The 12,432-nt window shown below is 40.5% G+C and overlaps 1 protein-coding gene across 5 annotated transcripts in view; it reads left to right on the forward strand.

Moving 5' to 3' along the window:
- The window catches only part of ANO10 (anoctamin 10), a 228,679-nt gene that overhangs the window by 164,549 nt on the left and 51,698 nt on the right, over positions 1 to 12,432 (forward strand). For all 5 annotated transcript variants that reach the window (XR_007405152.1, XM_025461462.3, XM_025461464.3 and 2 more), the window contains one exon: positions 1,324 to 1,440. Coding sequence is in view for 4 of the 5 variants with exons in the window: in XM_025461462.3 (XP_025317247.1) it covers positions 1,324 to 1,440 (117 nt within the window). In the remaining variant the exon portion in view is untranslated. Of the gene's footprint in view, positions 1 to 1,323; positions 1,441 to 12,432 lie in introns of those variants that run through there.

A 12,432-nucleotide genomic window follows, 5' to 3' on the forward strand; every position in this document is an offset into this window, starting at 1 on the left:
TTTGGATTAAATTATTGATTGTTCTGGCATGATGGTGATTTCCTTCATGATTTCATGCTTCTCCCAGAAGATACCCATGTGGTATTCACACTTCATCCTCCTTTTGAAAATACCACAGTGGGATCCCTGGGTGGTGCAGCGGTTTGGCGCCTGCCTTTGGCCCAGGGCACGATCCTGGAGACCCGGGATCAAATCCCATGTCGGGCTCCCGGTGCATGGAGCCTGCTTCTCCCTCTGCCTATGTCTCTGCCTCTCTCTCTCTCTGTGTGTGACTATCATAAATAAATAAAAATTGAAAAAAAAAAAAGAAAATACCACAGTAAGGGGTTCATTTAGTTTTTTTTAAGCTGTCCTCTTTTTCTGTCAATAATTCAATGTAACATTTCTTAGAGGTTGTTCTAGTTCCTTCACTGATTTTCGAAATATCTTTTAATTATTTCTCACCTTTAAAAATCATCTCACAGCTTTTAGTATTTAGTAATTCATGCTGTCATCAAAGAGGCAGCTTTATTCTTTTCATCGTTCAGACTTGTGTGGGTGTTGATCCTGGATCACAAGATGATACTAGAATTGCAAAAGCATCAATAGGTCAAGGCCATGCATTTGAGGTCCCTTTGGCTTACTCGGTTTTGCAGAGAAAAAAAGCGTAATTATAAACCTTATATCATTATGGTATAGAGAACCTCTGTATGATTTTAGTGTAGAAGAGTTCTAAGCTTCACACGTTCTAATGGATACACTCTATTTCTGTGTACCGGCCCTATAGTATACAGAGTCAGCAGGGTAAGATATTATATTTACAGCCAACCAATTCATCCATATTTATTGATTATCAGAAAGAAACCGCACCAGGCACTTTTGGGGATGTAGAGGATTCAAGGCACCTGGTATTTAAAATGATATACATTTCATTCAGGTAGCATAGCACAGGGAAGATGTTACTAGGCAAAGAGTCTGCCCATGTCATATGCTGAGATACTTTGGGAAATTAGACACAGGTAGAAAAAAAAATTTTTTGTGAAAGACTTTTCAGAATAACTTTCATTTTTCTATAAAACACTAAAAGTAGCATATGATACCAATTTAAGGGAATACTGATTTTAAAAGAGTAAAGCAAAGTAAGATGGTAGTTATTGAGTGGGCCACAGTGGGGTGCGTTAAATATAACTCTTGGGCCTGGTTGATCTCTGATACATCACAGGCCAGTCATTGGAAATTACCTAAGATTCATGAGAAGAATCACAGATTGCTTAGGTACTATTTTGTTTCATTGCACATGTGGTCTAATGTGCCATATCAACATATACTCTTTCTTATTTTCAGCATGCACTCCTGGCTTTAAAGTTTATACTTGCATTTGCCATCCCTGACAAACCACGGCATATCCAGATGAAACTGGCCAGATTGGAGTTTGAGTCTTTGGAAGCACTCAAGCATCAGGTAAGGGCAACTTGTCCTGAAAATCAGTATATTTTTTTAGCAAATGCCAGGGGCCATAATTTAGAGGACTCACTCTCAGCATCTCCTTCAGCCTTGAAGTTACTAGCTTAAATAAATACAGAAGACTCCAGTTTAGGATGGTATAACAAAACAAGATCCTAATAATATGAGCAATGAATAGATTTAAAGAACTAAACTAAACAAAAGAAAAGTATTTGAGCAATGTTTTTTTTTTTTTTTTTTTTTTTTTTTTGAGCAATGTTAAAAAAAAGAAATAGACCTAGCATTCAGCAAAAGAACAAGACAGGGATTTCCAAGAATCATCCTAGGGCAGCCCCCACAGTTTCTAAGCCTGCCTTCTACAGAAACATTAAGTAAGGAGAAGTGAGTAAATAGAATCTTGCATAATATCTTGCATGGAATGAGGGAGAACGAGAAAGTGTGGGCAAAAGCAGCAAAAATGCTATGAAAGTAGAAACTTCTTCCCAGGGGTTTCCACATTCTACTAGAGATGATGCTGGAGATATTCATTTTGACTTTCTGCTTATAGCAGAGTGTGGGTAGGAAGACAGAGATTCCTCCATGCCCAGAGCTAGTTCTCTCCAGTGATAGATACATAGGAATCAAACCAGGGAGAAGTATCATTTGATGCGACAAGCTCTGCATCCAGGACCCGGGTTCTGACCTACATAGTCCATCAGGCTCCCAAGCCACCTTGTATAGGAATGTTTCCTTTTATATCTGGGGAGGTGGGAGGAAAAAATTGCAAGGAGGACTCCCAACTGACCCTCTGATAGAAGCAAGGGTGCCATGATAGTACAAGAGATGGGAGTCCCCATGCTGGAGCAGAATGTACCCATGATTGGAAGTGTCCTCAGGATAGGACTTGTGGTAAGAGTACTGCAAAGAGGGAGAAGCGTGGGTCACCCAGCAGGGCACAGCAGTGGGGAGGCTACATTACTGAGGTTCAGTTTCTGAGGTGCAGGGCAAATTCTAGGCAGTGTATGTGTATCTTAAATCAAAATCTGAGTATCATGCTCCCCAGTGAGGCACCAGAAGCACTCACAGCAGTGTCAGCAAACCTATTCCCACCACTGATGCTTCGCATTGTGCGGGGTCTGCTGACCAAGGCAGTTTTACAAGAGGAATAAGTAAGAAGGTCAAGTAACCTGGAGCAGGCAGATGTATCACCCCTTGAAGATGATAAGGTTATAAATCTAAAAATCACCAGGTAAGGTAAGTTACTGGAAGCAATAGGAAAACTTGGTAAGGAGGTAGGTTCGAAGGTTTATCTAAAATTATTTCCTTTCATAAGACATAATGGCCATTTGAAAATACTGTTGAAAAAAAATTTCCATTTACCAAAAAAGCCAAAATAGAAATCCTTTAGGTAATAACTTATAAAAACAATATGGGTAATCTAGGTAAAGAATATTTTTAAAACTCTGCTAGGACCAAAAGATTCAGTCTTGTGAAAATGTGATGCCAGTTCAAATATATAGAAATAAACATTTGAAAAAATAAATAAATAAATAAATAAACATTTGAGAATAGCAAGGAGATTTCTGAAAAAGAAGAAAAATGAGGCCTCCAGCTCTGCCAGATATTAAAATGTATTCTGAATAATACAATAGTTATAGTAATTAAATCCATTCTGAATTAGGGAAGAAATAGATCAGTGGAATAGAGCAGAGAGTCTGTAAATGGACCCAAATAAAACTGGGACTTTAGTTTATGGTAAAATTAACACTCTGTGGTAATGGGGGAAAAGGAGGATTGTTTGTTACATGGTCTGATGACAAACAATTATTTGGGAAAAATATTATACTTTATTTTACCTCATTCTTAACGTGCCTCTTGCCACCACCCTCCTGCAAAATTCAGATAGGTAAGAGATATAAAAAGCACAACAATTTAAAGCTTCTATATGACAAAAGAAAAACCCTCAAAAGATAAATTGGACAAACTGGGGAAACACTTGCAACATAAGAAAAATGGTTAAGATCTTTAATTCAAGCAGCATTTTTATAAATCCATTAAAAAAGAAAAGCCAGAATCAAAGCATAACGTAGGAAGATGTGTTCAACCTCACTCACCATTAAAGAAATATAAGTTCAAACAGTGAAACATGACATTTTACTCACTCACCCTATTGGCAAATGGTGGTTGATAACCTGTTCCCACTGGGTGTGGGGAAATGGACACTTTTCTATACTTGACAGAAGTGTAAATTGGCCCACCCTTTCTAGAAGGCAGTTGAATCAAAATTTAGATTACCCCCAACCAGAATTACTCTTGCTAGGGTGATGGTTGTAATTGCAAAGTGGACCACAGTAAGGTTGTCAAAGCATAGAAATGAAGTATAGCAAGAACCCAGACACAACTAAACTCAGTAGGAAACAGTTTAAAATAATTATCATATGATAATGGCTGCACATGAGAACATTCTATGAACCCGCTCTTTAAAAAGATCTCTTTTGTGCCGGCGTGTGTGTCATGTGCATGCATGTGCACAAAGCTGCATGCGTGAGTGTGTATTTGCTATTTTATTAAGTGGAGAGAGCAGGATGCAGAACAAGTTTGAGTTAAATTTTGAAGAAGAGAAGGAATGGACGAGAAATGGGTGAATGCAAACATGCATTTGTTTTCCCTAGAAGGGCTTCTGGGATACCCTGAGTAGTAGCTACCTTTGAGGAAAAATGAGGATATCTCTTTTCACATACAGTGTGAATTTTCTGACCGTGCACACGTACTACTTATTTAAGAGCAACAGGAATTCTCTGGGAGGGGGATGATTTGCCATTTGTTACCTTTATGCTTTTCTGCATTTGAAACACTCATATAAGTAAATGAGGAATAAAGTCTTCCCTCATGTTGGTGGTTTGAATAATTCCTTAAATTCCCTAATGCCATTTTCAGGCTCCCCTGAACGCATTCTTCACACACCCTTCCTCCTTCTTCCTTACTCTTTATACAGATATTCATATGCTTTGGTTTTTCCCTTAGAAAAAAAATTTAAACATCAGGTGAAATTTTCAGAGTAAAATCTACTTCATATAATATATATTTTACACACCAAGTTTGAGGGCATGAATCGAATGTGGAAACCCAGAGGTTATCTGAGGCAAAGTGGGATTTGTCCTCAGTGGGCCTCGGGTGAGGTCAGGGTGAGACCAAGGCTGAGGGCAGACTAACCTGAATTTGGCACCCTGCTCAGTATTTCAGAGTACTTGCTCAGCTCCTATTTAAAGGAGAGGCTAAAATCATAGAGGTGAGGGGCAGAACACAGTCTCTCCCCATAGCCAGTTTCCTTAAACTTGTGAGGAGCCCATGGGCACAGACAATTATAAGGTCTTCAATGTTCTGATCCCCAAATCATGTGCATCTTCTTTCCTAAAATGTAGTTGTCGGAAGCCCAGGTGCCCTGTGGTCCCTCCTGGCTGTCCTGTGTCACACCAGCTCTCTTCTACTGTTGTCCTCCCCTGCTTAGCAGAAGGAAGGCACCCCTCACTGTCTTGAACCCTACCCTGTGTCTTGTCCCCAGGGTGAAAGCCTCACAGCTAAGAGAACCTTACAACATTGAGGTGTCAGGGACTAAACTGTGTTCCTATAAAGGCACCCCAGCCACCCACTTGCCAAAACCAAATCCATCTCCTTAAAAGACACATTTCCAAAATGTTTCCAGGAATGTGTGTCCAATAATTGCTTATCAATATGTATGTTATATTTACGTAATTTTTATCATGTATGCCCCAATTATAACTGTAATGACCAGTTGGTCTAGAAGAAAATTTTAAACACTTATAGTGAGACTCAAAGTCACAGGAAATGTTTTTAAGTTTAAAATTTTTATTTTTATCTTTTTATTTTTAAAGATTTTATTTACTCATGAAAGAGAGAGAGATTGAGAGAGAGAGACACAGACAGAGGGAGAAGCAGGCTCCACACAAGCCCGATGTGGGACTCGATCCTGGGACTCTGGGATCATGCCCTTAGCCAAAGGCAGACACTCAACTGCTGAGCCACCCAGGTGTCCCTAAAATTAAAATTTTTTAAATTTAAATTTTAAATTTCCATTTATTAGCATATTAGTGAAGTAAAGAATGACAGTGATTGATACTTTCAAGAAAAAAATATTAGGATAAAATTCTTTGGGAGAAAGGGCAAGAAAATAGGATTTCAAAGAGGAGAAAAAAGGAAAAACATGAAATTGTTATTATTAATTAAGGGGATATTCTCCTACTTTTTTATTTTTTTATTTTTTTTAAGATTTTATTTATTTATTTATTTATTTATTTATTTATTTATTTATTTATTTATTTATGAGAGATACAAAGAGAGAGAGAGAGGCAGAGAAACAGGCAGAGGGAGAAGCAGGCTGCACGCAAGGAGCCCGATGTGGGACTCGATCCCGCGACTCCAGGATCATGCCCTGGGCTGAAGGCGGCGCTGAATCGCTGAGCCACCCAGGCTGCCCTTCTCCTACTTTTTAAATAGGTGATGATGGGATCACACAGATGCAATACCCACCATTCTATGGTATTTCATAGAATTTCTCGGACATCTTTAAAAGAATGATCTAATAGTTTGTTTTTAGTATTTGTAGTATGCAAATATGCAATATCTATAGTAAGTTTGCAAATACATTTTTACAGTTACTTAATTTATGGTGTGTGGGATGGCAGGTAGCACCCCAAAATTTTAGGAGGTATGGAAGCAAAAACATGTTTTAATTGAATGGCATTGTCTTTGGAAGAATTTTGGTAAATCAAAAAAATTTGGTAAATGCATTGATTGCATTTCTAGTGAGGTTTCACAGATTGGGGCAGGCAACTCCCTGGCCATGTGTACATACCTGAACTCCATGTCACGGTGAGATCCTGCTCCATACTAGTAAGCCTTTCCTCTCACTCAGGATTTCACGTTGTCATGTATTTGTCTAAAAAGCAAAGGGTCTGTGGTCTGTGATGATGTTGGATATTAACATGTCTTCTCTTACTAAATACATTTACCTGGAAGTTCTGCTGCAGAGCTGTTATATTTGCTTTGAGGGTGCTCATAGGTGTGAATGTTTACTGTGGACATGGCTAAATGATCTCTCAGGTCATCTTAGCTCCTGGCTTCTTCTGTCTTCAGATATGCTCTACCTAACAGCAAAGCAAAGCCCTAATTCAAAGGGAGAATTTATTAATACACATCATCATTGAAAAATAAAGAACTAACCAAAATTTTGTCTCATGTTTCATGTTATTTTGTTTGTTTGTTTGTTTATGAATGAATGAAAATAAGCTTTATGCCCAACATGGGGCTTGAACCCACCCTGAGATCAAGAGTTGCATGTTCTACCGACTGAGCCAGCTAGGTACCCCTCCCTGTCTCATCTTATTTTAAAAGAAGAAAAAAAAATCCAGGACACTTGGGTGGCTCAGCTGGCTAAACACCTGACACTCGATCTCAGCACAGATCTTGATCTCAGGGTCATGAGTTCAAGCCCCACATTGGGCTCCACAGTGGGCATGGAGCCTACTTAAATAAAAAATAAATAAATAAAAGTTTAAAAGAAGAAGAAAATCTAAAAGATTTGAAGTCTGTTTGGGCTTTTTTCTTCCGAAGACATAGGTGTGATTCTCTGATGAATATTACCTTCTAAGAAAACGTGATTTTGGTGCTGATTTTGCTGTTAAGATTCTGGAGGGACAGAAATGTCCAGCAGGTTTTGACTCATATTTACCAATGCCTTCAAACAGGGCATTCTAGCTTGTCATAGCTCTCTTGCACTAAAGTTGATTTTAAATCAACTCAGCTCAAATGCATCTGCTCCATGCAGTGGGCTGTAGACAGTGATGAGTGCTGTGCTCAAGGTTTCCGAGGGTCTTGAACTGCAAACCAAGTAAATGCATTCCTCTCTCCACTACTTTTTTGTTAAAAGTATAATCTAAGAATAACAGGTCCAGAGCAAAAGCTGGATGGAAGAGCCTGTGCCAGATGCCTGTCTCTTGTTCCTTCTTGCTGGTCCGTGGCTTTGTTGCATGGTTGGCCGTGCTGCTTGGGCCACGCAAGTTTGTGTTGTTGTTAGTCGAGGCAAAGATTTTTTTTATTACATTGCCTGTGTCATCTCACTGTCCAGAAGATCCTAGAGATGAAAGGTCACCCACTTAGTACTTTTCAAAAACCCAGATTAACTGACATGTCTTCGGTTTACTTACTGAACTATTAATGACTTTTCTAGGATATAGAATTTTTCTTTAATCTGACATTTAACTATAGGCTTTGTAAATAAGTAGAGCCTCAATTCACTGGGCTATTCCCATGTATCAGAGGCAGAGAGAGCTTCTGCAGGGTCCTCTGGTCAGTTGGTGGGCCCAGGTCAAAATGGAGTTCTTAAAGACAGTTAGAAATAAACCTCATTGGTGCCTAGCCTATCCCCTGACATTTTCACTGTTAAGTGACCAGAAATTGACAGTAAATCTGTCAATAGAAATTATTACTTATGAATAATTAGTATATAATGTTTAATTTGCATTTGAATTGCTACTTTTCAAGTTCCCATTATATGGACAAAACATTACTGAAAATTTTAAGTCATCAGGCAGTTCTTAAACTGTGCATCTTGAATGTAGAATTTTTGAAAAATACATGTGCCTGGACCCCACACCTGGATTCCCTAGATCTAAGGTGGGGCACAGGCACCCTCATTTAAAAAGCCCTTCCTGTTGCTCCAAACTCCTCACCCCTAATCCTCAGTCCCCAGCAAACATAGATCCCGAGCACAGGCAGTTGAGTGCCAAGAACAATTGAAGTCTGGGCCATAAATGAGGCAGGTAGTCTCTTTGCACTTCAGTGTTCTGTTTTATGAAACGAAAGGCCCAGAAATCTACATTTTTGCACAGCACTATTGTTGTTGTTTAAGATTTTATTTACTCATTTGACAGAGAATGAGAGAGAGAGTACAAGCACACAGAATGGCAGGCAGAGGCAGAGGGAGAAGCAGCCTCCCTGCTGAGCAGGGACTCAATCCCAGGACTCTAGGACCATGACCCAAACTGAAGTCAGATGCTTAATCAACTGAACTACCCAAGTGCTCCCCAGCACTGGTTTTAATGCAGGAGCCCTGGAGCCCATTTGGAGCAGTGCTCTGTTGGTCCACGTTCCTCACAGCTGTGATGGGAGGAGACAGAGGAAAGGAGACGCAGTGAGAGCAGCTCCTTCTTCTGTGGCAGATAGGAAACTATAGCATTTCTAAATATATAGGCAAGTTAGATGTACTTGAAGGTGAGAGGCAAACTGGGGAAAATAAAATTGTTTGCTTAGCAGAGGGCATTTTCAAAGAATTAGGCTTCAGTTGGTGAGACCTTTGCAAAGAATTCTAGATGGTAAATATCATCCTAGAGATGCCCTTTTATTTCTTTTCAAATTGATTTATTCAGTACTTGATAATTTTGAGATTTGATTAAAATTAGAAAGGAGTCACTCAGTGTCCTGGAGCACAAGGATACTGCACCTTCAATACAGTCCCCACTTTCCCTGGCCTCGGGGCAGCCAGCCATCCCAGAGCCAAGCACCTACAGAATCCAGAGTGCTAGGTCCAAACGCAGCTTTTGAGAAAGATAACAGCCTCAGAAATCAGTCAGGAAGAACAAGATAAGGGCTTTAAGAAGACACCACAGTGCTAATTATAGCCCTCAAGGGCCTCAAATCAGGTGTGGGACCCTTGCCAGGCTGGGCCATCTGGGCTGGGGCCTTCAGTAATGTCTTTGTTTCCTAGGGTTAAGTATATTTAATCCATTTCCAGCATTTACCTCTGAACTTCTCTTCCCTGCATCTGTGCTCTCGAGTTGTGGTAGATAAACATTTTTAAGGGAAAGTTAAAAGTTTCACAGTCTGGAACAAAGGTGCTAAAGCATTTGACTATTGGATATATAGTCACAAGCTAGTTTGCCAATATGTGGTTCAGAAGAAAATGAGTCCAGAGAGAGAATTGGCTTCCAAGGAAGCTAGTGGCAGACAGTGCTGGAACCTTAGTTCTTGGGGAGGGATGGTCCATGTTCCAGGGCCCCAAGACACGTCCCAGCCTGGTAAGCTGTGGTGCTTTGAGACTTGGGATGGCCCCTGTGAGATGAGCTCTCCCTTTCTCTTATGTTGTCATCTCCCCAACATAACGAGGCCCTGGGCAGTGGTGCCTACCAATTATGGTCAGAGTGAGACGTTGTGTAGAAGACACAGCATGAAGCTGGCCGGTTCAGGGAGCTGGGCTGGCCAAGGACCACCTTGTACTTGGGTATTCTATATCAGTGGGTGAGCCGGGAAGTGATTTGGGGGAAAATGGTGCCATGATACCAGATTAGGTGGCTAGTGGCAGCTCCACTCCTGGAGCAGTCCCCCCTGTTTTCGTGGCCTGCACACAGCTGGGCAGTAATAAGAGCCAGAGAGGTAGTATAAGGCTGGCATACAGTAGGTGGTCATATGAGCCAGGCATTGCTCTAAGCCTCTGTGTGTGCAGGGACTCCTCTGAATGGTTCTTGGCCTAGGGTCCCTTAGCCTGTGCGGTTGATTCCTCTCCAGTCCATGCATGCTGCTTCTTCACAGGTGATTATTGCTTGAACGAATACTGGCTCTGTGTGGCCCTTCAGCTCCTCTGTTGTTGCTCTTCCTCTCCTTTCTGGTGTGGCATGATGCACTCCTCCTGGGTTCCCAAGGACTCTTGCTAATTCATAACTAAACCTCCACCCCGTGCCTCCCCTCTGCCCTCAGCATCACACCCCTCACCTTCAAGGGGGAGCACTCCATCCATTGGTGCAGACGACTGTGCAATCCCCTGCTGCACTTGGCTAGGTGGTTCTTTACTCCTGCGTCCCCTCATCTGGCACAGTGCCTGATGCCCAGAACAATCTGAATAAACCTCCACCTCATCCAACTAAGTTTGTTGACTCATACATAGTTCAGAAGCTAATATATTAAGTAAATGACAAGTGATGTCCTTGGACAAGAAAAGAGGAATCTTAAAATAGGTACTCTGACAAAAATGGAAACAGTTAGGTCATATGCCTTTCTGGGATCACTAGGGAAGGGAACGCACTCTGAGGAATTGCATCCGAGCCCTTTTAAAGGTCCTCATACCTAGCCTTGATAAAGCCCAAACTTGGGATCCCTGGGTGGCGCAGCGGTTTGGCGCCTGCCTTTGGCCCAGGGCGCGATCCTGGAGACCCGGGATCAAATCCCACGTCGGGCTCCCGGTGCTTGGAGCCTGCTTCTCCCTCTGCCTATGTCTCTGCCTCTCTCTCTCTCTCTGTGACTATCATAAATAATAAATAAAAGAAAAAAAAAAGCCCAAATTTTTGTCAGAAAGATGGACTGTGGTTGATAGCAATAACAGTCGTGGCTCCCAGAAGATGGTAAGATAAGCCCAAATCAAGCCAGATAAAATTCTAAAGTAGTTTTTACTTGTAAAACTCAGACTCTGGAACAGTCCTCTCCTTACCACTGATGTGTACACATCTTTTCCCCCTGCATTTTCTGTTCTCACTAGAGAAAAAATGCTATAAAGTACACCGAGTCTTATAGACACTAAAGATGCTTCACTAAAACTCTAGAAAGCCTCTGATCATTTTTGTCTTTCCTAGTAAACAATCCATAGAAATTGTTACTTATCTCATTCCCCTGGTTTTCTAAGCAAAAATTTAAATTTGTGTATCTTAATTATTTTCCCAGATGCAAGAAACATAGCCAAATCAGAACCAGATTTATTTTTACTTGTGGAAATTACTGAATAAGCCATGAAACAGAATAAAATTTAACATTTTCCAAGCCAGCATGTGAGTAAGCCAGAAACAGTATGGGTAGAAGGGGCTTGGAAGCACAGTTCCATTCTGTACAGAAGGGCCTCAAGTTCACAATACCATACCATAGGAGTGTCACCCTGTGCTTTGGACTGGGATCACATTGGTCATTGAAATGTGTCTGGATTTTTTTTTTAATTTTAATTTATTTATGATAGTCACACACACACAGAGAGAGAGGCAGAGACACAGGCAGAGGGAGAAGCAGGCTCCATGCACCGGGAGCCCGACGTGGGATTCGATCCCGGGTCTCCAGGATTGCGCCCTGGGCCAAAGGCAGGCGCCAAACCACTGCGCCACCCAGGGTTCCTTGTGTCTGGATTTGTAAAGAAAAAAAGTTCACTTTATAACAAATCAGAGATTTCAGAATGCTTGAAGCTTTATTTTTTTATTTCTGGCATAATTAAGATAGGGTGTTATATGAGTTTCAGGTATACAATATAGTGATTCAGTAATTCTGTACATTACTCTGTGTTCCATCATGAGAATCCCTCTTTCGCTCATCAAAACTATGTATTTTAAGAGGAAGATACTATAAGTTCTAAGAGTTCTAATCTCAGAGTCCATACTAGAGTAATTTTGACTCATATATGAATGTCAGAGCAGGCTTTTCTTTTCCAGGAAAATGCCTGGGCTGTTATGAATGCAGCTATTTACTTTTTTTTTAACCATATATTCTAGGATATTAAAGGTTATATTGTTGGCTCACCAAGGTGTCAAAGATATTTGTGTGTGACCACCAGACTAGAAGCTTCTTAGAGACAGGATTACTCCAGACACAGGATTTATATTTGTTGAATGAGTAAGTCAGTAATTAAATGAACATCACCAGAATCAAAGCCCCATCTCTTTGTGCCTTTCTCTACAACCGAATTCTAGTCTTTTGACTTGGAAATTATCTCCTGCACATTATATTTGGAATTTGGGAAACCATTATTGAGTATTTGCTATGTCAGGAAACCACAGACTTTTTTTTTTAACTTTTATTTTTAACTACTAGTAAATTGCTGAAATAGAAAATACTTAATATAATAAATGGTATTGTTTTCCATTGATTTGTACTGCTACAGAACCTCAGGAATATGATGGACTATTATATCATGCAATGAATGTAAACCTGAGAGATTGGGCTGAAAATACAGTGATTGGTAGTTTA

Source organism: Canis lupus, chromosome 23 (assembly GCF_003254725.2).
Source record: "Canis lupus dingo isolate Sandy chromosome 23, ASM325472v2, whole genome shotgun sequence".
In the NCBI taxonomy this organism is placed as follows: domain Eukaryota; kingdom Metazoa; phylum Chordata; class Mammalia; order Carnivora; family Canidae; genus Canis; species Canis lupus.